Source organism: Thalassophryne amazonica, chromosome 19 (genome assembly GCF_902500255.1).
Source record: "Thalassophryne amazonica chromosome 19, fThaAma1.1, whole genome shotgun sequence".
Classification (NCBI taxonomy): Eukaryota; Metazoa; Chordata; class Actinopteri; order Batrachoidiformes; family Batrachoididae; genus Thalassophryne; species Thalassophryne amazonica.
This window is the reverse complement of record NC_047121.1, coordinates 51985629-52012205: the sequence shown is the minus strand read 5'-3', so window position 1 is coordinate 52012205 and position 26577 is coordinate 51985629. Positions and strand designations below refer to the sequence as shown.

The 26577-nt window shown below is 41.0% G+C and overlaps 2 protein-coding genes across 6 annotated transcripts in view; one reads left to right on the top strand and one right to left on the bottom strand.

Moving 5' to 3' along the window:
- Positions 1-1658: 1658 nt before the first annotated feature.
- zpcx (zona pellucida protein C) lies at positions 1659-16630 on the top strand. Its single transcript, XM_034195268.1, has 8 exons — positions 1659-2254; positions 8164-8276; positions 11430-11536; positions 11608-11782; positions 11856-11970; positions 15624-15703; positions 15779-15867; positions 16072-16630. The coding sequence occupies exons 1-8, from the start codon at positions 1871-1873 to the stop codon at positions 16518-16520; spliced, it is 1512 nt and encodes a 503-aa protein (XP_034051159.1). The 5' UTR covers positions 1659-1870; the 3' UTR covers positions 16521-16630.
- A 4877-nt stretch (positions 16631-21507) lies between these two features.
- si:dkey-157l19.2 (uncharacterized protein KIAA1522 homolog) overlaps positions 21508-26577 on the bottom strand; it is a 51124-nt gene continuing 46054 nt past the window's right edge. For all 5 annotated transcript variants that reach the window (XM_034195262.1, XM_034195263.1, XM_034195265.1 and 2 more), the window contains 2 exons: positions 22514-26482; positions 21508-21876 (listed from right to left, as the gene is read on the bottom strand). In XM_034195262.1, coding sequence (XP_034051153.1) covers positions 21812-21876; positions 22514-26482 — 4034 coding nt within the window. In that variant the 3' untranslated portion in view covers positions 21508-21811. The remainder of the gene's footprint in view (positions 21877-22513; positions 26483-26577) is intronic.

Sequence of the window (26577 nt, the reverse complement as noted above, 5' to 3'; positions counted from 1 at the left end):
TTGGTACATATGAACTATGCAGGTGGGTGTGGCAAATGCAAAGGTCATTCCCAGTGGGTGTGTCTCAGAGCAAGGAAGAATCCATATATGGTCACAGAAGAAGAAAATTTAAAGTTGAGGTTTTGTCGGACCACTCAAAGTACGATGTCACGTTTATTTTACCTCGGACGGAGAACTGATACAAACCACTAACCTACCAACAGAGAGACTCAAGCTGTGACCAGTAACCAGTGGTGGGCACAGTTCTGCTAATCCGCTAACCATTAATTAGCAAAGCTCGCTTTTTGTTAGCAGATTAGCTTTTCAGCTAACTTCAAAAACCATCAACAAACCAATTCGATTCCGATAAACTTAGTTCAGATAACTTTTGGATCGCAAATGTTTTTCAACATAGCAACAGTGAAAAACATTTATAAACCCTGTTGGCTCTAGTCTGCTATGTATTTTGCAACAGTGAGGAAGCTGAGAGGAGCTGAGCTCAACTCTGCCCCCAGCAAAAGGAGCCTGATGTCAGACTGCCAAAAAAAAAAAAAAGTCATTAACCTTGACAGCGTACAGTGGTCCAGCTGTGAGGCAGACGTCTTGAAAAGGAAAGCAGGTTTGACTTATGATTTTGATTTATAAATCAAATTAATCCGGATAGAATAACTATATTAATGTAAACTCTTAAAATGTACAAAGTGATATGTAACACATATCTCATAATTTTAAAATAATCCACTAATTCTTAAGATTTGAACATTAACACACAGATGCCCAAAGGGATTATGTGTAAACTTAGTCTCTGCTCATACTGATTGGCTGACTAATTCATTCTATGTAAAAACCAACACAAGTGAATGTAACGTGTGTTGGTGCTTACAAATAAATGTGCTTTTGTGAACTATGTCATTTTTTTCATTTGAAAAAAAAATAAGGCAGTTGCAAAACCAAAAAGTATAATACATACATAATACATAGAACACATTCCATCTACTGGCACCCGGTTATAACAATTTATCAACACAGTCTAAACTTGTAACAGATCAACATTTTGGGAGCTAAATAAAAATACAAGCAAAAATGAATATTTTAAATATCTACCAATGTTTCATGCTTTGTTTAAAGGGGGCCACGCATACAGCTGTAAAATGTTGACCAAAAATGCATATACAGTACATAATATATAGTATTCTCACACACTCACACACAGGTGTGAATTTTCAGTTACAGTATAAAATGTGAAAGTGTTTCCTTGTATGGCAGCACCCTGACATCGGGGTGAATGTGAGGCATAATTGTAAAGCGCTTTGAGCTTCTGATGCAGATGGAAAAGCGCTATATAAATGCAGTCCATTTACCATTTTCTTTCATTGCATTTACCAGCATGTTCAGTCACGTTAATTTGCTTTAAATTATTTAAATATCTAATATTACAATAGTATATTGGAATATATTGAATAAATACAGGTCACAAAAAGCTTTTAAATATGATTTTTAAAATAAAACCCCCAATATATTTAAGTGAAAAATACAATCCTCTTTATTTTTCACAGTATAACCGCTTTAAATAATAATGGATGGGTCAGTTAGCATCTGTTTTTTACATTATTATAAAGAGAAATTTAAATTTATTCAAGCTCTGACATGACGTCAAAGTGGATTTTAATTTAGCGTGAAATTGTCTGAAATCCTGTAATTTGCTACTTTTAGGTTTGTGTACCAGCTGACATAAAATTCAAATAAATAATGTTTTATTTGGGTAACAACGCTCGATCAACCAAACGAAGCCTGCTTCATGAACCTCTTCGTTAATTACCCGCAGCTGTGACCGAGCGCTGCTTTAAAACAAATATCGGTTCAGGAGGTGTGAAGCTCCCGGTGTGTGGACATGAAAACAAATCGGCGTTTGTCCTTTTTGTGGAATGTTTTGGCACTTTGTGTCTTCGCCTCTTATGAATATCAGTCTGCTCCTGGAAGGAAGAAGATCCTCAAACTGGACTCTCCAAAATCCACCGCAGACACAATCGAAGCGACGCAAAGGTTCAGATCAGGATTACCGCTTCAAACGGCAGCAAAGATGGACTTCGACTCCGTGTCGGTGTCCTGCTCCATGTCCGACATCGTGATTCGGGTCAAACCGCACTTCTACGGTCTGGGTGCTGATTCGGACGAGCTTGTTTTAGGTAGCAGCTGTAAAAGTAACGGAGTCGTCGCACCGCACGGCGAGCTGCTCTTCACGTATCCGCTGACGGAGTGTGACGTCACACGGGAGGTAAGAGGTCCGCCAGTAGGGGAGACCGGGCCGCGAGTTACAAACTTTTTACTCATTTAGCTATTTTCCCAAAACCTTCTCATTATGTGCCCCCCCCCCATATATTTTAATACTTAAGTATGAGGCTGCAGTTCAAGATTTTTATTTTTCAGTCAGAAACAGTCTTGCTGCACACATTTATTGCCTAACATAATTTCTTTTTGTAATTTATAAAATGCAAACACAGTTATGAACAAATATTGTGACAGCAAAGCTAACATTCAAACTGCTTGTGTGTGTTTGTTAAAGAAATTTAAATAACCTTATTGCTTCTTATTAATGCAGCTTTTTCTAAAATTTGGAACTAGTGATGGGCAAATGAAGCCCCATTCAAGACTCGAGGTTTCTCATCAAACGTGTCGATACATGAGGAAATTTCGAGGAAAATGAAAGTACACCGAACAGGATAAACATCGAAAAAATTAAATAGGACAACACCCAGAGCCCTGAAAAAATAATAAAAAGACTTGGAGAAAGAAATACGAAAAGAAAAGTAACATTCAATAATGAAGTACAAAAATATACGCTACCATTGGATAGGAACAATAAGGGAGAAAAGAACCAAACACAAAAGAGGGGAAAAAAAAGCATAACCAAGGGAAGGTAAACATCATATACACAAACATCAACGGCATTAGAGGGAAAATACACAGCTTATCTGAGGTAATACAAACTAACAACACAGATATAGTAATAGTAACAGAAACAAAAGGAGAGCCACCAATAATACCCAACTACACATGGTACTCCAAGCAAAGACTAAACAGAATAGGAGGAGGCATAGCAATTGCTATAACGAATGAAATAGCAAAGCACACAACAGCCCAAGAAAACCTAGAAGACAGCACAATGGAAATACTCTGGCTAAAAATAGAAAACCCAAAACATAAACCAGACTTCATAGGATGCTACTACAGACCACAAGAGACATGCTATAAGGATGAAGTGAAAAGGCAGTACGCCATAATCAGAACACAAATCCAATGCTACAAGCAGGAAGGAAATGTACTACTAGCAGGAGACTTCAATGCAAAACTGGAAATTAGAGCAGGACAATACCAACAAAAAGAAAGTAGAAATGGGAGAATCCTAAAAAACCTACTAAAAGAAGCAGACTGCAAGGCAATCAACCTCAAATCTGAAACAGGCCTGTGGACACGACAGAACAGACACAATGATGAAAAATCTGTAATAGACTACATAATAGCATGTGACGAAATGGAACAAAGAACAACAAGAGTAGAAGTTGATGAAGCAGGAACCCTCAGACCCAAAAGTAAACATGGGGAGTCAGATCACAACACGATAGCAGCTTGCATCCAAATACCAGAGACCAGCAGAAGAACAAAAAGAATTAAAAGATGGAACCTATAAAATGAAGAAGGTTGGAAGGAATACAACAAAGTACTGTCCAAAAAAATTACAAATAAAAAACCTAGTGAATACAAAGAATATGAAACAGTAATAAAGGAAGCCCTAAAAGAGACAATAGGACAGAGAACAATAAGCATAAACCAACAGAAAAGAAGAAAAGACCCAGAAACAAAAGGCCTGCGGGAGAAAGTGAGAGAGAAAAGGAAAATTTTCCAGAAGGCCGGCAAAGAGGAAAAAAGGAAGCTCTAGAGAGCTACTACGAGGCACAAAGGAAATTAAGAAAGGCAACGGATGAAAGATATAAAAAAGAAGTTAAAGAGAACCTGAACAAAATTATTACCAGCAGAGACCCAAGAAATGAGATATGGAAAATGAGGAAAAAGTTAGCCAAGAAGGAACAGGCAGAATACAACTACATCACAGAGGACAATAGAGAAATCACTGATGAGGAAGAAATCAAATCCCACATAGGAAACTACTACGAGGACCTATACCGAGCAAGAGAAGGTAAACCGGAGTATGAGGCATGGACCAATAGAATATCGGCAGAGGTTGAGAAAGTTACAAACCAACTAAGACCGCAAAACATACCAAAAATAGACCTCGAAGAGATGCTGCGGGTAAAGAGGAAACTAAAACGGAAAAAGGCAACGGGACCAGACAACATACCAAACGAAATATTCATAAATGCAACAAATGGCACTATGAAAATATATTGTACAATGTTCAGTCAAACGGCACATACAAACAAAATCCCTGATGAATGGAGGAACAGCCACATTGTAAGTATATACAAAGGTAAAGGAAAAAAAGGCAAATGTGCCAATGAAAGGGGAATTACCCTCAGCAGCAACATAGGGAAATTTTATGAAAGAATCCTACATCATATAATAAAACCCCTGATACAAATTAGTGAACTACAGGGAGGTGGTAAGGAAAACATAGGAACTGCCGACCATATCTTACTATTAAACCACCTGATTGACAACAAAAAACCAAGATACATAACATTCCTGGATGTGACCAAAGCATATGATAAAGCCTGGGCAGATGCTCTGATGTACACGCTCTACAAAAATGGACTAAGAGATAAAATATGGCTAAAAATAAAGGAGCTCAACGAAAACCTGAAAGCCTCAATAATGACCAGATATGGACTTACAAGACAAATACAGATCAAAGACAGCATTAGACAAGGAGGAGTCCTGTCAGTCATAATGTATGCACTACTAATAGACGAAATAGGCAAAGACATCCTGAAAAGCAACCTTGGAATAGAGACAGGTACAGGGAAAAAAAATAGGATGCCAACTATGGATGGATGACATAGCCCTCATAGCAGAGACGGCCAAGGAAATGCAAATAATGCTAAATATAACAAATGATCTGGCAAATAGGTACCACATAGAATTTGGGGAAGAAAAAAGTAAAGTTATGACGACAGGGAAACCAAAAGATGATACAAATTTCTACATAGGACCCAAAAAACTGGAAAAATGTGTAAATTACAAATACCTAGGGAAAATAATCAACAATAACAACAACCAAGCCGAACAAATAGAAGAAGCAAAAAAGAAAGCAGAAGGAGCCTTACAAACCATCCTACAAATAGCAGGAAGCCCGGACCTAAGAGGAAGAGAGATGAGAGTTATCTGGCAACTAGTGGAATCATGCATAATCCGAATAATTGTGTATGCAGGAGAGTCAGTGGTAACAACAAGAAAGGAGGGGAAATGAGGAACCAAATCTTGGACAATATATCAAAACGGCTCCTAATACTACCAACAACACCGAGAGAAATCATGTATGCGGAAACAGGGCTCTGGGATATAGACCATATAATACAAAAAAACAAAATCAACTTCCAAAAAAGGATAAATACAGTAGGATCAGACCTAATGAAAAGAATAATCAACAACAATAGTAAACCATGGAAAAGGGAAGTTAACAGGATTAAGGAAAAACTGCAGATAATGGATCAAACAAGCAAAGGAGATATAAAAAGGAAAATAGGCGAACAGCTAAAGAAGAATATCAAAGAACAAGGAGAGATCAAATCAAAGGTAAAACTTTACATTGAAAACGTAAAAACGTTGGAAGTAGGAAAAAGGAAACCCTACCTGGACAACCTAACAGGATGGAAGCACATAGCATCATGATGGCAAGAACAAGAATGTTGGCAGTAAAATGCAACTATAGGAATAAATATGCCAATGTATCCTGCAGGTTCTGCAATGCTGAGGAGGAAACTCAAAAACATATACTAGAGGAATGCCAGCAAGTCAATAGGCAAGAATGCCCGAAAGTAACAACGGAGGATATCTTTGAAGAAGATACAACCAAATTAAGAGAAACTGCAAAAGCTCTTACACGGATCGAGGAAAAGCTAAAACACTAATGTGCTGCTCCCCCCTTAGAATGGTAGGGGAGCCCCCAGCAGAGAGAACGCACACACGAGAAGATGTTTCGAGGCCTCACGCAGCGCTTGGTTTGCTGTGCTGCCATCAAGTGGAGAAAGAAATGCACAGGATGAATTTACTCTGACGACCCCCTGGATTTGATGTTTGACCTTAAATTGTGCAAATAAATACTTGAAACAATAAATTAATAAACCAAGAATAATATTGTTCGTTAACTTAGTGAATTAAACAAATGACTGAGTGAATTAAACAAATAAGGCCCTAGACTTATTAGTTTTGAGACATATATTAATGTCATGTTTTTAAATGGGTGGTTTCCAATAATAATTTATAACAATGAAAGACTATTTTGGGGAGAGAGGGGCTGCTAAGTCCATAATCATCAATTTAAAACAATCCATAAAATTGCATCCCAGTTGCAGGCATTGAACCTGTCAATCACTCTCCTCCACGCGCTGGACCGGGCAAGCACCAAACGTTTCCTGCATTTTTCGAGCCCTTTTCAGCGAATCGATTCGCTCAACGAAGCAGTCACGTGGTTTCAGGAAACGAGGCCTCGTTTTGCTGTAGTCACGTGGTTTGATACAGGCCTCGAAGCAGGGCTTCATTTGACACGCCCCCTTTTGCTCGATACAGCCTTCGGAGCCTCGCTTCATTTCGCCCAACACTATTTGGAACCCATGCAACCAACATCATTTGATCATATATTTATTGTTTAGCCCGTTGATATTGATATGTTCCTGTACACGTACCATGAATTGCTGTTCGTAAGCTTGGTGTCATTTAAAGTTCTTAGTGACACGGTTCATGTACGAGTCTGAGCCGAACCTGAACCTGCAGGACAATGACCCTAAGCACAAAACAAAAAGGCCTTCATATGAGAAAGAAAAATCCCTGTTACAATTATATTATGAAAGAAACAATTTTAGAGCTTGCTACAAGGGAAAAAGATCCTGGCGTCTTAATTTCAAGCAATCTGTCCTTCTCAAAGCACAGCTGTGTTGGCAGCTAAGGCTAACAGTGTGTTGGGCACGATTAAAAGAGCCTTCGCTTATATCGATAAAGAATCTTTTCTTGTATATACGGATTTTGTAAGGTCCCACCTGGAGTATCATGTACAGGCCTGGGCACCAAACCTTCAGAAAGACATCCGTGTTTTGGAAACGGTTCAAAGGAGAGCCACAAAGTTGGTTCCTGATTTGCGACACGTCCTATATGGACCAAGTTGCTGGACTCTGTTTAACTACACTAGAAGACAGACACACTACAGCTGATTTAATTGAAATGTACAAAATCTTACATGGATATGAAGATGTTCATTTTGAAATATTCTTTGAAATGAGAAGATATGGTGCCTCAGAGGCCGTGAGCCAGGAGCCTGAAAGGCCTAGAGACTGAATGTAAGAGACTTTTTTGGGTTATGGAGTAGTTTGCCTTGGTACATGGTTTCCTCTGATTTGTATTATGGTAACACCACCAGGTGTTGATACATACAAATTTGTATGCTTATTTTTACACAATAAAATTAATTATGTGCATTGGCACCTCTGTGACTTATGACAATCAGAACAAATTCGGAATGTCTTGCAGCCTCAAAACTGATCGCCATTTCTAGAAGGGCGTTGAACTTGACGTCTCAGCTGTCCAGTATATTTACACTTTACTTTATTTTAAATTGAGTAGGATTTAATTTTCCTGGAATGCATGAAAAGTTTGGAAATTCAAACAATGTTTCCTGACCACAGGTTTAGGAGTTTGTCGAAGAATTGTGCAGCAGCAGAATTCTGATATGGTCCAGGTCCAGTTCTGAAATATTTTAGATCTGCACACTTAATATGCAAAGGTTAGCCTGTAGCTACATGCTAATTTTACTTCCTGGTTCTGTGTTATGTTGTCAGTTTTCACTTGTGATTGGCTCTTTATTTTACACACACACACAGACTACACAAAGATTCAACCTGACAAACTCTTGTAATAATGACCCCTGCAGTCCCGTGTCCCTTGTTTCCGCCCAAAATGATCCTCAATTTTAATTCTTGAAATGTTTAAAAAATGTTTGAAACTTTTTTCTGACAGTGGATTCCTGGTTATCTGATCTACAAATTTAAGCTTCACTATGATCCCTTACCCAAGCGGTTCTTCAGCAGAGGACATCGGATCCATGTGGACATTACATGCCGCTTTCCAAGGTTAGAGTTAACTTTTCAATTTTTTAAATTAATTTGTTTGTTTGTTTTTTTTATCTTCCAATGTGAAAATTGCTGATCTTTGGTATACACTTCTGATGTCGTCTCACAAAGTAAAATTATGTTTGGAGTACCTCAAGGATGTTACTGGGTCTGATGTTATTCTTTCTGAAAATTATTTCTATGAAGCTAGTGAAGTTCTATGAAGTTATTATTTTCATGGGTTTCTTGGCACAAATATGCTTCACAATGGGCCCGCCTGGCATCATTATGTTTAATTTGATATACAGTTGTATGCAAAAGTTTGGGCACCCCTGATAATTTTCATGATTTTCCTTTATAAATCATTGGTTGTCTGGATCAGAAATTTCAGTTAAATATATCATATAGCAGACAAACACACTGATATTTGAGAAGTGAAATGAAGTCTATAGGATTTACAAAAAGTGTGCAATAATTATTTAAACAAAATTGGGCAGGTACATAAATTTGGGCACCCTTGTCATTTTATTGATTTCAAGGGTGCAATTTAGAACTAGAAATTGGGGGAGACAAAGTGCGAGGCCCGCAGGGCTGAAGCCCATAGGCCAGGGGTCTGGGGGCTGCTTTAAGCCCCCAGAAGCCAACGGTTTCTAGATAAGCTCAGATGCATTCTGAGCATCCAGAACAGTAATTTTAATGTTTTGAGAAGACCATAAAGTGGACACCATTTGACTTATGCAATTTGAAACTGTGGATATAAGTACTTTATTCTGAGAATAGCCAGCATTGATTTTATTAATATCCTGGTGTCAGTAAGGTATCACCACATGTGTAGAACTCAAAAAGAATGCTAGGTTGAGTTTTCATTTAAAAAAACAACCGCAATGTGGAAAAATGTATTCATAAATATGAAAGAACAGGCTCTTAATAATTGTTAACTATCGCATACTGTATTTTTTTTTTCAAGATTTGTTTTTGCACAAGTTTGAAAAACAACAGATCATAAGTTTAGGATTAATTACTTACCATGAATTTAATTTTCGAAGTGGCACTAATGACAACACTCATACTGAACATAATTTCACTTGCATAGACTGATTTTGGAGATCAAGCAATAATTGCAGATGGGCTTTCTGAGGTCCCAGATAGCTTTTCTGATTTGGTTTCAAATCTGGGCAAATACAGTCCCAGAAAATTCTGAATGTGACAAACAAGAAAAAGGTGTTGTAAACAAGTCAATGCTGCTAAAAATACAAACTTGCAGAAACAAAGATACTATTCTGACATGGTTTGCACATAAGATTGACATAGCATGTTTCAAGTACACACATATGTCAGAAGGTGTGGGGGACATACCATATTCTGTCCCCCCTGGTTGAAAAGGTGGGGGGGCATGTCCCCCCCTATCCCCCACCAAATTGCACCCATGATTGATTTGAATACATTTAGCACTAATTATTGGAACACAAAATTGGTTTGGTAAGCTCATTGACCCTTAACCTCCTTACACAGGTGAATCCAATCATGAGAAAGGGTATTTAAAGTGGCCATTTGCAAATGTTTCCCCTCTTTGCATCTCTTCTAATGAGTGGCAACATGGGAGCCTCTAAACAACTCTCAAATGACCTGAAAACTGAGATTGTTCAGCATCATGGTTTAGGGGAAGGATACAAAAAGCTATCTCAGAGATTTCAGCTGTCAGTTTCCACTGGGAGGAACATAATGAGGAAATGGAAGACCACAGGCACAGTACTAGTTAAGGCCCAAAGTGGAAGGCCAAGAAAAATCTCAGATAAGCTGAAGCGAAGGATGATGAGAACAGTGATAGTCAACCCACAGACCTGCTCCAAAGACCTACAACATGATCTTGCTGCAGATAGTGTCTCTGTGCATCGTTCAACTGTACAGCACACTTTGCACAAAGAGATACTGTATGATGGTGTAATGCAGAGGAAGCCTTTTCTGTGTACACGCCACAAACAGAGTTGCTTAAGGTATGCTAAATCACATTTGGACAAGCCAGCTTCATTTTGGAATAAGATGCTGTGGACTGATGAAACTAAAATTGAGTTGGGGCGACTGTTTGTTGTGATTTGGCAATATATAAATAAAATTGATTTGATTTATTTGGACATAACAAGGGGCAGTATGCATGGCTGAAAAAGAACCCAGCATTCCAAGAAAAACACTTGCTGCCTCCAGTAAAATTTGGAGGTGGTTCCATCATGCTGTGGGGCTGTGTGGCCAGTGCAGGTACTGGGAATCTTGTTAAAGTTGAGGGTCACATGGATTGCAGTCAATATCAGCAGATTCTTGAGAACAATGTTCATGAATCAGTGACAAAGTTGAAGTTGTTCCGGGGCTGGATCTTTCAACAAGACAATGACCCTAAACACTGCTCAAAATCTACGAAGACATTCATGCAGAGGAACAAGTACAATGTTCTGGAATGGCCATCTCAGTCCCCAGACCTGAATATTATTGAAAATCTGTGGTGTGATTTTAAGCGGGCTGTCCATGCTCGGAAACCAACAAACCTGAGATGTTTTGTAAAGAAGAATGGTCCAAAATACCTTCAACCAGAATCCAGACTCTCACTGGAAGCTATAGGAAGTGTTTCGAGGCTGTTATTTCTGCAAAAGCAGGATCTGCTAAATATTGATGTATTTTTTCTGTTGGGGTGCCAAAATTTATGCACCTGTCTAATTTTGTTTAAATAATTATTGTACACTTTCTGTAAATCCTATAAACTTCATTTCACTTCTCAAAATATCGGTGTGTTTGTCTGCTATATGATATATTTAGCTGAAATTTCTGATCCAAACAACCAATGATTTATAAAGAAAAATCATGGAAATTATCAGGGGGCCCAAACTTTTACATACAACTGTAATTTGTTGTTATTCTAAAATGTGAGAAGGCACTGGCTCTTGAGTTAACCTGTAAATTCTACCACGGGTTCAAAAAGTCATCCCAAACTTACAAGTGATTAAATTGGTTTCTGGAATCTTAGGGAATCTTCTATGCTGTTGACCTACAGACTTATTTTATGATTTGTTGCTGTGAAATTAGTAGCTGTTGTCACACTCACCACTAGATGTCACTAAATCCTACATACTGTAGCTTTAAAGAAACACCTCTGAAGTAACTGTTCCATGTTTTCACTCTGCTCAGTAATCATCACGTGCACCAGCTGGCTGTGAAGCCCACCTGGACAACTGCCGCTCTACATAAACGACTGAAAGAGCATCTCAACGACTTCCGCCTGGAGCTGATGGACGGTGAGCGTGAAAAACCACTTCAGGTAAAGGTGGCTGTGGTTCGTGTGATACCTCATGATAAACTGTCTCAGATTCATGGAGCGGACCGGTCCAGTTCCACGTGTACCAGCTGGGACAGACTGTTAATTTCCAAGCCTCTGTTCCACATATCCCCACCAGAGGGCGACTGTATGTCAAGAGCTGCTATGCTAGCCCGTCCGACAGCCCCGACTCGTCCCTGAAGTACACAATCATCGACAACTTTGGGTCTGTCATCAAATATTTAAAATTTGACAGTTTTATCTTTGTGTCCTAAGTGATCGCCGTTTGTCGTCCACAGCTGCATGTTGGACAGTAAGAACGTCCCAGGAGCTTCTTGGTTTGTTTCTCGGACAGACAACATCGTACGATTCTCCGTACGAGCCTTCCAGTTTGTCGCAGACCCAGAAAATGAGGTGAGGAATGTTTGTGGTTTTGGTTCTTGTTAAAGTGTGAAACAAACATAAACTGACTTAAATCACCTTTTTTATGTCTCCACTGGTGAGACTTTATTCCAGACAGGAATACAGTCTCAGGATTAATGAGATTTCCACATGTGGTGTCTTCATGCCACAGATGATGGTGACATAATACATTTAATCACAGTTACCACGAGCATATTTATTTATGGTTTAGTCAACGGTTTAATCACTGGAAACTCAGACTTTTAGCTCTCAAACTATGATTTTTTTTTTTTTTTTTTTTTAAGGTCGGGGGGGGGGGGGGGGACTCACCAAGAAGTCAGAGCTCCGACTCAGTAACTCTGGAAATGTTCCTCAATCCAGACTTTCACGTTTAACATTCCCCAAACTGTGTTGGTGAGCAGAAAACATGAAGAAGATATACACATACAGTGACCTTTGTCCTCTGCATTTAACCATCCTAATTACAGTTAGACACAATCCAACCACTAGGGGCAGTGTTTAGCCACAGTCTGGCACCCAGAGACCAAATCCAGATGAAGAGACGCTGCCTTGCTCAGGGGCAGAGAAAGGAGCAGACCCTAAATTAGCATGTTTTTTGTGCATGATCCAAAATAATTTTCCTTTTGTGAGTTTGACCAAATACTGATTTAAACACTATCTTTATGTTTTCGCTATGTTTTCAGTCTTTTTTGTTCCAAAAAAAAGCAACTCAAAACTGACTGTGAGTTACTTTTTTTCACATTGTTCATTGAATGCATCGTCAAAAATGACATCATTTGGAGCTCATAATCCCTATTTACCGTACATCCAGAAAGTATTCACAGCACTTCATTTTTACCACCTTTCAGTGGCGGCGCCAGGAAATTTTTGTTGGGGGGGCTGAGGGGGAGCTGGGGTAAAAGTTGGAGGAGCTCCACAAAATGTCATCGAAATGAAAAATATATAGTAAATTGCTTTATAAATACCAAGGTATATGTTTTAGTTACCCGTGCTCAGTGGTGGGCACAGATAACCAAAAAATTAACTTAGATAACAGATAATCAGATAACTGAAAAGTTATCTTTGATAAAGATAAACCGATAAACCACCCAAAAATGTATCGGAAGTTACAGATAACCAATAAATTCCAGTATTGTCTTTGGTACATTTGCAACTACTAACCAGCTGAATTTGAGTTTTAACACCACGATCGCTTTTGGAAGACTCAAAAGCGACCAAAGACCAAACAATGAGCCAGCACTTCTATGTTTGAACATGCTGCCCCTACTGGAAGCTATACGGCCACAGCACAGAAGCACCCTGAGAGCAGCCACAAAGCCAGCTCTCTACCAATCACAATGCTCTGGTCAGGCGGAGGTCTTGAAAAATAAAGTCATACTGACTAATGGTTTTGTGTGAATACTGATAGAATAACTCCTTTAATGTCAATTCTGTCATTTGTACAAAGTTAAAATATAACATATATCTTTTAATGTTGAATAATGCACTAATTCTGAGGTTTTGTAACAAACACAGACAGATCGCAAAGGATTCTGGGTAAAAGTGCCTCTGCTAAACACTGATTGGTTCAGTCATTCATTATGTAAACCAACACGTTAATGTGACGTGTGTCATGTGTTGGTGTTTACAGATAAATGTGCTTTTGTAAAATATTCCATTTTTTATTTGTGAAAACAGGCATTTTTACGGAGCCCTGGAAGTATCGCAAAATGTTGCATGTGGAGAGAATGTGCGCACGTTTTATTAGTGCCGTGCGCATGATTTATGATGTTGTAAAACGTGTACTCAATATTGTCTTGACACACAAATGTTGACTTTACACTGTGCGAGTTTTGGCCCTTTTTCAGATGATTTTTCATTCGTGCGAGAATTTTTTGGACCGAGTTTCAGGTTAATCGCACGTCCTGCATTGTGTACATGGAGTAACAAGCTGCGTTCAACATCTCACGACCACCTCCTGATCGTATGGTCGAATGAAAATCAAACCTGTTTGATATTATTCTGGTCTGGCTGCTGAAGAGCTACAAGCATCCAACCACTCGCACTGTACATGTGCAAATATATATATATATATATATTATTTTTTTTAAGAAAAGAAATCACATGTATGCAAGTATTCACAACCTTTGCCATGAAGCTCTAAGTTGAGCTCAGGTGCCTCCTGTTTCCACTGATCACCCTTGAGATGTTTCTACGGCTTAATTGGAGTCCACCTGGGGTACATTCAGTTGATTGGACATGATTTGGAAAGACACACACCTGTCTACATATAAGGTCCCACAGTTGACAGTCAGAGCACAAACCAAGCATGAAGTCAAAACAGTTGTCTGTAGACCTCTGAGACAAATCTGGGAAGGGTACATTAGCATTTCTGCTGCATTGAAGGTCCCAATGAGCACAGTGGCCTCCATCATCTGTAAATGGAAGAAGTTCAGATCCACCAGGACTCTTCCTAGAGCTGTCCGCCTGTCTAAACTGAGCCATTGGGGGAGAAGGACCTTAGTCAGGGAGGTGACCAAAACCCCGGTGGTCACTCTGTCAGAGCTCCAGCATTCCTCTGTGGAGAGAGAAGAACCTTCCAGAAGGACAACCATCTTTGCAGCAATCCACCAATCAGACCTGTATGGTAGAGTGTCCAGACGGCAGCCACTCCTTAGTAAAATAAGACTACTCGGGATTGAGGGAAAGACGAATGCAGAAATGTACAGAGACATCCTGGATGAAAACCTGCTCCAGAGCGCTCTTGACCTCAGACTGGGGTGACGGTTCATCTTTCAGCAGGACATTGACCCTAAGCACACAGCCAAGATATCAAAGGAGTGGCTTCAGGACAACTCTGTGAATGTCCTTGAGTGGCCCAGACCTGAATCTGACTGAACATCTCTGGAGAGATCTGAAAATGTCTGTGCACCGACGCTCCCCATCCAACCTGATGGAGCTTGAGAGGTGCTGCAAAGAGGAATGGACCCAACTACCCAAAGATAGGTGCACAAGCTTGTGGCATCATATTCAAGAAGACTTGAGGCTTGCTGCCAAAGGTGCATCAACAAAATATTGAGGAAAGACTGTGAATACTTATGGACATGTGAGTTCATTTTTTTTTTCTATACATTTGTAAACATTTCAAAAAAGCTTTTTCATGTTGTCATTATGGGGTGTTGTGTGTCAAATGTTGAGGGGAAAAATACATTTTGGAATAAGGCTGTAACAACAAAATGTGGAAAACGTGAAACGCTGTGAATACTTTCTGGGTGAACCGTAAGAGGTACATCACACACAGCATTACTGCTGTTAGCATCAACCATGATTAGTGGGACATGCTAACCATTCTTGCCTGATTGCAACTGCTAATGCTAAAGGAAGTTAACAATTTCTTATAAATCTGCACAGCTGAGCATATTTTTTGGTGCATCACCACCTTAACACTTGGCTTTTTACTTGCATCACCAACTGCACTGCAGGCCCAAGAACTCCTCGGCTGCACCTTGTTTGTGGGGTCGATTTGTATGAAATATCTCAGTAATGACATCTTGTATCAAGGTCAAACTTAGTACACAAGGTCGCCTGACTGGAGTTGTACAGTACTTTGAGTTGGGCATTTTCTGCATTCACTCACTCATAGCAGTGTCTTTATTTACATTTAGGTCGGTGTTCACTGCAAGTTATTTGTGACATCAGAAGATCCGAGTCCTGCTCAGAAATCGTGCACCTTCAGGGAGAACAGGTGAGACTGCAGGCTGTGAATGAATCATGCTGTGACTGGCGCATGTTAACGTCGTATTTATATTTCTGGACTCAGGTGGACGGCGCTCTCTGGTGACGACTCCGTGTGTGAATGCTGCAGTTCAAAGTGTGTGACGTCTAAACCTCGACGGGCCATGATGGAAGGTCAGTCGAAGTTCTTGTCAACTTCGGTGGTATGAGTCAGAATTGTGGCATTCTACACAGACGCAATCATGTCCTTATTGACAGGTTTAAAGTTTGATGCCTCTTGTTCCAAGTGTTTCATCAAAATTGGTCCATTTATAGATTTTGAGTGATCCTCATATGCATTGAGGATGTTGTCTAAAAGTCTGATTTACTGACTTGAAGGTTCTGCCAGCAGTGGCTCGTTGCTGATCTCAGATCAGCTGAACACAGTAAAAATAGCAGTGACGGCTGATGATCTTCTGAAGCAGGAGATCCTGTGGGACGGAGTGAAGGAAGAGGAAGAGGAGCAGCATGAAGAAGATGGCGTAGCTCCTGGATTAAAGCCAGAACCAGAGTTAGATGGATTCAGCTTCAGGGACGGACTGTTGGAGGGTTTAAATGAGTTTAGAGAAGATGGATCAGGATATGAAGATGATTCAGCAGAAGGTTCTGAGGTAAAGCGTATGGATCATCAGAACCAGGATGAAGGTGAAGGTGTGACAGTGCTTTATTCTGAAGGAAATGGGAAGCACAGACGTGAAGGGGTGGAGAAGGCCTCTGATGGTGATGGTGGGTCAAATGTAGGAACAGCTGATGGTGAGGAGGTGACATGGTACTTCACATGGAGGTAGTACTGCTTTACATAACCAGTACTTAAAGTGCTTTTCTGATCACTTTAATTAATAATAAAGATACTGAAATGCACTCATGTTTCTGTTGTTATTTAAAGAAATATTGGAACTAAACTCAGTACCTCCACAGACCAGTAGAGGAGGCTAAAGACTGTGTTGGATGACATTAAGAGTTGATTTGTTTGTGATTAAGATGATCAAAGTCCATTTAACACTTTCCTTATGATGTCACAAAGAGCTGATGAGGCTGAAAATCAACAGTCTGTCAGGTGATGCACGAGTAGTCGAAATGGTAAATGGACTGCATTTATATAGCGCTTTTCCATCTGCGTCAGATGTTCAAAGCGCTTTACAATAATGCCTCACATTCACCTCAATGTCAGGGTGCTGCCATACAAGGCGCTCACTACACACCAGGAGCAATTAGGGGATTAAGGACCTTGCCCAAGGGCTCTTAGTGATTTTTCCAGTCAGGCTGGGATTTGAACCAAGGATCCTCTGGTCTCAAGCCCAACGACCATCAGGTGGAATGGTGTGAGTCCAGAATGTTCTTAGAACTTAGATCTCAGGAATTTTTAGAAGAACTCAACCTTATTTCCTGTTAATTATGTAATTTTTTTAATGTTAATTTACTGTCTTTATGTATTCATAAATTATTTAGGTATACGCCATTATTTTATTTTTACTTCTATTTAGTCTTTGATTTTTAAATGGACCACAATGGAAATAAGTGTTTTCACTCGCTTGCGTCATCCATGTATTTGTCATGTATTTACAATTACATTATGTACTTACATTGAACTTACTAAGTAAAATTACCACACGCACCCTGACTTACCGCCCTCTGCTAGAATGGTGTGAGTCCATAACATAGCTAGCAACGTCCATTGTTCAGTGTTGTTAGCCAATATCCATAGTGTGTCCAAAATATTAGTCCTATCAATGTTGTTTTGGCAGCGTTCATCCTTTACTCAAAACACATAAACGTACCAAACATCAAATGTCAGCTCTCCTCAGTTTCTCCATATTCGAAGTTGCACGCACGCACAGCTGCTGTAAGCACGTGCTTTTAATTTGACAAAAAAAGACAGTGGCTGAAGGCATTAAAACCACTAAACATCTCACTCATGGTAAGAGCAACATGAAACTTGAACGTCGCATGCTTTTTAACGTCCCAGTTAGCAACAAATCAAGTACTCATGATCGTAAGTCTCTGCACACGCGTTCATAATTAGTGGTTTCTGATGTTTTTATTCCTCTCTCGAAGCGAGGTAACAGGTGCATTTCCAGAAAACATCTCACTCGGCAAATATCTATTTCTCTGCGTGTGACGTAGTAAATAGCAAAACAGAAACATCCCAGACAGAGACGGAGCGAAACAAATGAGGTTCTGTCCGATAACAAAGCTTTCTTTGAAAGCAGTGGCTCAGATTTACCGAGGAGACGACACACTTCACCCCGAAACTCTTAACTTTTTCAGTCTGTTGGATTTTGGAACTTTAGTGTCGTGATGCTGCTGTTTGTGTCACAGGATGCTGGTTTACTGCTGCTGTGATCACAGACGTGTCTGGACACGCAGATGTATGTCTGATATTGGGAAAAACTCAGAAGATGCTATTTTCAGGAGATAATGGACTCTAATGTGACACAAACCTGACAGAGTTTGAGTTGAAGGCAGAGCTGTGACCGGACATTATGATCAGGACCTGGGAGCGAGTGGACCTGGACATTATTCTCTGGCTGAGTGGAATTTGAAAATGATCTCTGGCTGTAGATCCGAGTGAGGATGAGTGGACTGTCCCATGGCCGGCAATCACAATCTCGCGTGTGTGACGCATGCGTGAGGGCTTCTTTCTGTTGTGGACTAATTTGGAACTCTTTACACTCTTTAAAGATTTTATAAAAATCTTTTGCTTTGTGTTCTTTTCAATGGAGCTTTCAATTAAAGTACTTTTTTTTACTTTGAGAATGTCTATGTCTGTGTGCGCAGCAGTTGTTTTAACCCCCAATTTAGATGGACTTCTGGTTGAATTTGAAAACTATATAATCAGTATTAAGCTTGTAGACTCTCAAATGTCATAAAACTGTCAGACATGCGGGTTAAAATGCTGTTTTAATCCACGTCAGTTGTTTATTGATGCTTAATGGACGTGGAACGTCTCCTTGATGACAGATGTATATTTATTAGATTATATACAACACTTATTAGGGTTTTTCACAGGCTGCGTTTCTGACTCGTGGTCGTGCAGGTGCACAAAACCATCTCACAGCTGCTCCTTTTACCGTGACTGCATCAAAATGAACAGTTATCACTTAAAAAACGAGTCGTCACAACACGACATCACACTTATGTGAACTTTGGAATTAATCTCTGCTTCAGCTCAGCGCACGCTGGGACGCTTCTAGTAGCTACGTCACCTGTCAAACACCCGAGTACTCAGGAGTATTTTGTTTTTGGACGTCTCCATAGCCATTTGCTGCAAATCCCGTATACTTTGAAACCAGTCACGGAAGTGCACAAAGTAATCCAGATGGATCATCAGATGGTCACTGACAGACTAAATCTAAATGGTTATGATTTCAGTGCAACATGTCCTTTAAACTAACTAAACCAATTGAATGACAAAACACAAATCAATAACACTAACACTGTCAAACTAACATGATCCACAATAACATTTAATACCTCAAAACCCCAAAGTCCCATGGTGCATTGCAGCACAATGCCCATTGTTTATTGGTTAGCTAAAATTGTGAATTTCTCCAAAAATATTTGTCCCATCAACTTTGTTATCGCAGCGTTCATCCTTGACCCAAAATACATAAACCAAATGGTAAATGTCAGCTCTCCCCTTTTTTTGTGATCGAAGCCACACACACGGCATGGAATATTGTAACTCCTGAAACACAACTACCTCAAATTTGATGTACAGTACTTAAGTGTACTTACTCAAGCCATTATTTGTGGTATTTCGCTCTTAATGAAAACAAAAATAACATTTGCCCAATTTTTTACTTAATTCTGCATATATACCACAAGATGCCATACAGGTGATCGGTCCATAAATTTTTATTCTTTGCATTTTACTTAAGCTTTTATTATATTCTCTGAAACCAGTTTGAAATATATTAGAGCTCCACACAGGAAAACGCCACAGTTTGACCTTCTATCAGCAACCAACGGCAACAGAAAACACATCTGCTCATATAGTAAATAATTTTAAAAACTGGACAACACTGTGGGATTTGTGAGAAAACTTAAATTTGAATATATTTATGAGCTATATAAAACTCTTCTTGGGTGTTGGAGTTGAGGAAGACGTGCCTGAAGAGACCCTCTGCTGAAACATCACCACCCAAACATGGCAGGAAAAATTAATTTATACTTTAAAAAGAAAAAAAAAACACAACAAAGCCAGTGTTGGAAAATACAGATCAGAATCCTGCAGCACAAATGTGTGATTAGTGGATAAATATACATGTGGCTGTATTTATTTACAGACAGACCCCCAAGTCCCAAAGCACCAACGAGCAGTTTTCATTCAGCAGGACAGAAGCAGTGCAGTCATCATAGACATTAGAGGGCGCTCATCATCTTTTACAACCAGAGAGATAAGGCAGAGGAAAAAACAGTCACATACAACCCCTGGCAAAAATTATGGAATCACCGGCCTCGGAGGATGTTCATTCAGTTGTTTAATTTTGTAGAAAAAAAGCAGATCACAGACATGACACAAAACTAAAGTCATTTCAAATGGCAACTTTCTGGCTTTAAGAAACACTATAAGAAATCAAGAAAAAAGATTGTGGCAGTCAGTAACGGTTACTTTTTTAGACCAAGCAGAGGAAAAAAAATATGGAATCACTCAATTCTGAGGAAAAAATTATGGAATCACCCTGTAAATTTTCATCCCCCAAACCAGATCTGCGCATTGACACTGACCCTATGCCATGACATTGACCCTATGTGTCTTTTTGCAAGGAATGTTTTCGCAGTTTTTGCTCTATGGCAAGATGCATTATCTTGAAAAATGATTTCATCATCCCCAAACATCCTTTCAATTGTCCAAAATATCAACGTAAACTTGTGCATTTATTGATGATGTAATGACAACCATCTCCGCAGTGCCTTTACCTGACATGCAGCCCCATATCATCAATGACTGTGGAAATTTACATGTTCTCTTCAGGCAGTCATCTTTATAAATCTCATTGGAACGGCACCAAACAAAAGTTCCAGCAACATCACCTTGCCCAATGCAGATTCGAGATTCATCACTGAATATGACTTTCATCCAGTCATCCACAGTCCACGACTGCTTTTTCCTTAGCCCATTGTAACCTTGTTTTTTTCTGTTTAGGTGTTAATAATGGCTTTTGTTTAGCTTTTCTGTATGTAAATCCCATTTCCTTTAGGCGGTTTCTTACAGTTCGGTCACAGACGTTGACTCCAGTTTCCTCCCATTCGTTCCTCACTTGTTTTGTTGTGCATTTTTCGATTTTTGAGACATATTGCTTTAAGTTTTCTGTCTTGACGCTTTGATGTCTTCCTTGGTCTACCAGTATGTTTGCCTTTAACAACCTTCCCATGTTGTTTGTATTTGGTCCAGAGTTTAGACACAGCTGACTGTGAATAACCAACATCTTTTGCAACATTGGGTGATGATTTACTCTTTTAAGAATTTGATAATCCTCTCCTTTGTTTCAATTGACATCTCTCGTGTTGGAGCCATGATTCATGTCAGTCCACTTGGTGCAACAGCTCTCCAAGGTGTGATCACTCCTTTTTAGATGCAGACTAACGAGCAGATCTGATATGATGCAGCTGTTAGTTTTGGGGATGAAAATTTACAGGGTGATTCCATAATTTTTTCCTCAGAATTGAGTGATTTCGTATTTTTTTCCTCTGCTTGGTCTAAAAAAGTAACCGTTACTGACTGCCACAATCTTTTTTTCTTGATTTCTTATAGTGTTTCTTAAAGCCAGAAAGTTGCCATTTGAAATGACTTTAGTTTTGTGTCATGTCTGTGATCTGCTTTTTTTCTACAAAATTAAACAACTGAATGAACATCCTCCGAGGCTGGTGATTCCATAATTTTTGCCAGGAGTTATACATAAAGACCCACACCAGGAACGTTACACCAGCAAGAGTTTCATAAACAGTTTTAAACATGGAGTTTGTCGCTCTTTAAGGCCTTCTGCAGCAATGTCAGCGTTCCAATCAGGAACATCAGCGTTCCTATCAGGAATATCCCAGGGGAACTGTTCCAAATCAGTTTCAGTCTTTAGAATCATGGTGATAGTGTCTGCTCTCCTTTGACATGACTCTCTGTCCCGTGTGGCTCCGCGGTACAATCTGAGGAGATGCGACAGGGGAAAAAAAAAAAAATCATTAGCAGGATGGACACGAGCACCCTGACCCCCCCAACAGAAAAAAAAAATAGGCAGTTCGCTCTGCCGCCAGATAGGTGGAGCCAAAATAGACCAGAAGTCTATTTATGGAAATGCTGAGCCACGGCGACAGCCAATCAGAGTGAACAGGCAGTGTGACATCAGCTGGTTGTTCAATTGAACAAAATAATCCAAGATGGTGGAAAACAGAACAAAACAATTTTTTCTGTATAAATCTAATATGTTTCTTATATATTCAACAAAAATAAACACGTCTATATTAAACATGGTGTTTTTGTAACCAGATAAACCATGAGTGAAAAAAAATGTGTTTTCATTCATATTCTCTGAAAAACGGGCCAAAAAAAAAAAAAAAAAAAAAAAAATTTCACCAGGGTATGTAAACTTTTGAGCTCAACTGTACATTTTATGTTTATTTTCACAGTTCAGAAACATGAATTTAGCCAAAAAAAAATTTTAACTTTTAATTTCTTGTCCAAAGGAATTGTAGGTCATAAGAACTAAAACTAAAACCATCTTAACTCTGTCTTTAGCTCGTCACATGTATTCAAGACGGTCTAGTGAGGTCCACATCGGCTTACCGCTGCTCTCGGGTGCTTCCTGACCTGCAGTCCGCTCTCCGCCTGCACTCGACTCGACCTTCGTTGCGGGTTTCTTTGCAACAGGCGGCGGCACTTTGACTCCTTTCTTTAGCGATTCTGCTTCAATTTGTTTCTTTGTTACAGATGAAACAACAGCAGGCGGATTCTGTAAGTTAGCCGCAGCTTCTCCGTAAGGTTTGGTCTCAATGACAACCTTCCTGCTGCTCTTGGAGAAGATGAAGCTAGCTGTGCTAGTGGGCGACTTGAGGACGTCTGCATGTAGCGGAGACGTAGGGGAATGCAGGCTGATGCGAGTTGGAGGGCCGTCTTTTGATCTGGCTGCAGTCCTCAGGCGGATGGCCTCCTGTAGCTTCATGGACTGAATGACAGTCACGGGAGGTGGTGACAACTTTGTTGGTGAGACTACTGTGGGTGAAGATTCAGGGGGGACCACAGTAGAATCTGTCGTTGGAGCAGTTGACTGTGATGTAACTACGGTGGATGAGGTCATGATCAGAGACCTTCTGATGGGTTTCTGAGGAGCCTCACCACTTGAAGATTGGGATGGAATCTCATGACTGGGCTGTTGGGACCTCATCATGACTTCTGGCTGGGGGTGGTCCCGTGCTTGAATTGGATCAGGACTGCCACTAGATCTCAACTTCACCATTTGTAGAAGAGAAGGGGTAATCCTGGGCTGCTCTTGACGGACGGAAACTGAATCTGACTCTTGGCTTTGGTTTTCTGTGCAAGGAGGACTTGTTTGTTTGTTGAGAAATGCAGAAACTTGAGTAGCCTCAGTACGAGGAGGGGGAATGTATACAGGTAAAGAAGAAGCAAAATCTAGATCATCATCAGAAGGTAATGGAGATGCATCCTGGGTTGCTGGACTATCAGTATTCAAGGCCAAAGACTGGGGGAGACGTTCTAAGGGAAGTGGTGGTGGAACACTCTTGTGTGGATAAATTACACTGTTGGATGGAAAAGGGACAGTTTCAGATTTGACTGGGATGTCTTCACCATTCTGGTCTGAACAACGAGTTTCTGATTGTAGTGGTGGTGCAGGTTCGTGTGGTGGAGAGAGTATTCCAACCACTACGGGTACTGCCTTTTCAGAAGGTGGACAGGAGGGAGGAGTAACCTCTTGAACTGGAGGCAGAGTGGTGACCTCTACAAGTGGAAAAGGGCCGCTCTCTTTCATCAGATGTGAGGAAACATCTTGCACTGGTGGAAATACCTCTTTAATGGGCATTGGGGATGCCTCCTGAGGTGGCAGAGGAGAGAGATGTTTTAGTGGCAAAAGACTAAACTCTTTAGGTGGCAGAGGAAATATCTCTGTCAGCAGTGGAAGAGAGACCTCCTTAGGAGAAGACGGCGAGAACTCTTTAGGTGGCGGAGGGAAGGTCTCTGTTGGTGGCAGGGGAGAGAGATCTTTTGGTGGTGAAGGAGAGACCTCCTTGAATGCTGAAAAACAGACTTTTTCAGGAGGAAGATGAGGAGGAGGAGGAGGAGGAGGGACACTGTTAATGCACGGACGTACGATCAAAGGAAGGGGAGCTGACTGAGAAGGTGGATGGGGCGCTGCGCTGGGTGGAGGGGGTGCAGCATAAGGTGGAGGTGGGGGGATGTTCAGGGGTGTAGTCGGGGTTATTTGCACAGCATCGTCCACCTTCTCTGACGAAGAAGAAACAGCACATTTGTCTTGACTGGTCTCTACCACTGGCGTCACCGACATGGCCGTAGAAGAGTCCTGCAAACCCACTGGACCGCAGGTGGACGTCTCTGATTGTAACACAAACGTCTCCACACTAAATATTGGGGGAGGTGGAAGGGGTAAGTCCGTCTCATCTTTCCCACTGACAATGGTCCAAGATGTTTGTGCCATTGGTGGGGGTGGGAGGGGCCAGGAAGCATCAGGGGATGTGGGAACTTGGTTTGCCCCTTGTGTCACGCCTACATATGTGGTCTGTTTGGTGGGTGGATGGGGAGGATGGTGTGATGGAGAAGGAGTAACAGATGGAGAAATGTTCACTAATGAAATGGCAGATACTGGATCCACGTGTGTCTTGGCTTCTGTTTTCACTGCCCCAGGTTTTTCATGTCGCTTCTCTGCAGCTTTCATCAAAATTCCACTTAACATTTCACTCACTTTCATCTTGCCGGTCATTTCTGTCACTTTGCTGTTTCCTTTCAGATCTACGCTCTGCTCCATGTGAGCCAGTCTTTCATGGTTTTCTTTACCACTCTGTACATTCAAAATCTCACTTGCTTGAACTTTCTTTACACCAAGAACATGTAGGGATCCATTAGTGGACTCTGCTGTGAAAACTTTGTGATTTCTCTCTTCTATCAAGGTCTTCAGAGAACCCTCCGTTGATGCTACAGGAATGTGCCTCTGCTGTCTCCTGTCCTTTGGATTCTTCTTGATGACCGTGTAAGTGATATCTGGAGCCGGAGGTCCCAGCAGCAACTCAAAGGTACGCTTGTTGTGAGCCCACACCTCTGGTGGAGGTGGTGGTGGTGCATGGATTTTGGGTGGTGGTGGGATGTTGAGAAGTTCTCTCAAGGCCCTTACTGAGGGGCTCACACTCACTGTGTCAACTGAAGAGTTAGACTGAGACATGAGATGCTCAGTGACTTTTATATTTGTAGAGGTCCCTGGTGATACCAGTGGGGATGGAGGTGAACCTGTTGGAGAGGACCCGGGAAACAATTTCTGAAGTTTTGCCAAGATGCCCTTCTTGAACCTCGGAGAAGAGCTGTGTTTGGAATGCTGTGCAGGTGTACCATCTTGGCTTGAGTAGCCACTTGAAGGGGAAATTACTTTGTTTAGCTTATTCTCCTGAAGATATTTTTGCTTTTCAGGTGAACCATCTTTGGTAACTGAGTCCTCCACCTGTGGAGGCTGCAGCTGGGATTTGACAGGACTGACCGATGGAGAATCTACAGAGTCTTCTAGAGAGCTAGTATCAGCATGGTAGCCAGGGCTGCTAGGAGAGGACCCCGGTTTGCAGTGCTCACTTTCTACACCTGAGGCTGAGATGCTGTGGTGATGACCTCCGTCTGAAATGACCCTGACCTCTGCCAGGTCACGTGACCGCCGCTTCATCTTATTGTGAAGGGAAAATGAGCGGTTTGGAGGAGGAGGAGCTTTCTTTGGTTTCATGACGGACAGACTGCGTGCAAAGGCCCCTTGTTTCTTGGTCTCATCTTCATTAACGATGAGTTGACCATTGGCAGAGACTTTGCTGTGACAGGAACGGACACTGACTCCATCCTCTTTAGCAGATGCATCTGCATTTCCGTTCTTTGATTTCAGTTTGGGGGTACTGCTGCTGGAGATGGTTGAGGAGTTTGATACCAAGGTTTCTGAGGAGTCAGAGTTGCTCCAGCCAGAACTATCGGACACATTTGGGGTATTCTGGACAGAGGCGGAGTTGAGGGTTGAAGCCTTGGTGGAAGAAGCTCTGGAGGAGGCACGGGAAGATACTGGGCTAGCTATCAGCAAGCTGCTTTTGCTTACAGTGCGAACACTGTTGCGGCTCCGCCCGCGGCTAATTTCCACTACATCTATGGAGGGTGGCATAACAGCATTGGGGATAATTTTGGACAGGTACGCAGCCTGAGGGGAAATGGACATAACCGGACTGGGCAGCTCTTGTTGAGGGTTACTGGCAGTGGTCAACCCTGGAACAGCCACAGACCGAGGCCTCTCTCCGTCCACCACGTCGGGGCCCACGTGCTGCAGCAGGGCCAGGTCGTCCCTGTGACCAGCCTGCGCCACACTCAGCTGATCCATTTGATCTCTGCTGATAGGCTGGATGATGTATACGCTCTGAGAGCTGGAACTGGATCCTGTTGGAGGTTCTGTTGCTCCTTGTGGTCTGTCGGTGATGTTTTCATTTCCCCCATTCAAGAGCTGCTCCTCAGTCTCCACTGAAGTCACTGTCCAGCCCACTCTGTCCAGACCTGATGGGAGACAGGGACAGAAATGAAGAAAACTTCTTAGTGTCACACAAAATGACCATCTGATATTTTGATTCATTTCAATACAACTAAACCTA

Bases quoted from the DNA above. Each gene is read 5' to 3' on its own strand.
- zpcx (XM_034195268.1), top strand. From the start codon at position 1,871: ATGAAAACAAATCGGCGTTTGTCCTTTTTGTGGAATGTTTTGGCACTT. The intron at 2,255-8,163 runs GTAAGAGGTCCG...TTTTTCTGACAG, and splicing joins AGTGTGACGTCACACGGGAG to TGGATTCCTGGTTATCTGAT. The intron at 8,277-11,429 runs GTTAGAGTTAAC...CACTCTGCTCAG, and splicing joins ATTACATGCCGCTTTCCAAG to TAATCATCACGTGCACCAGC.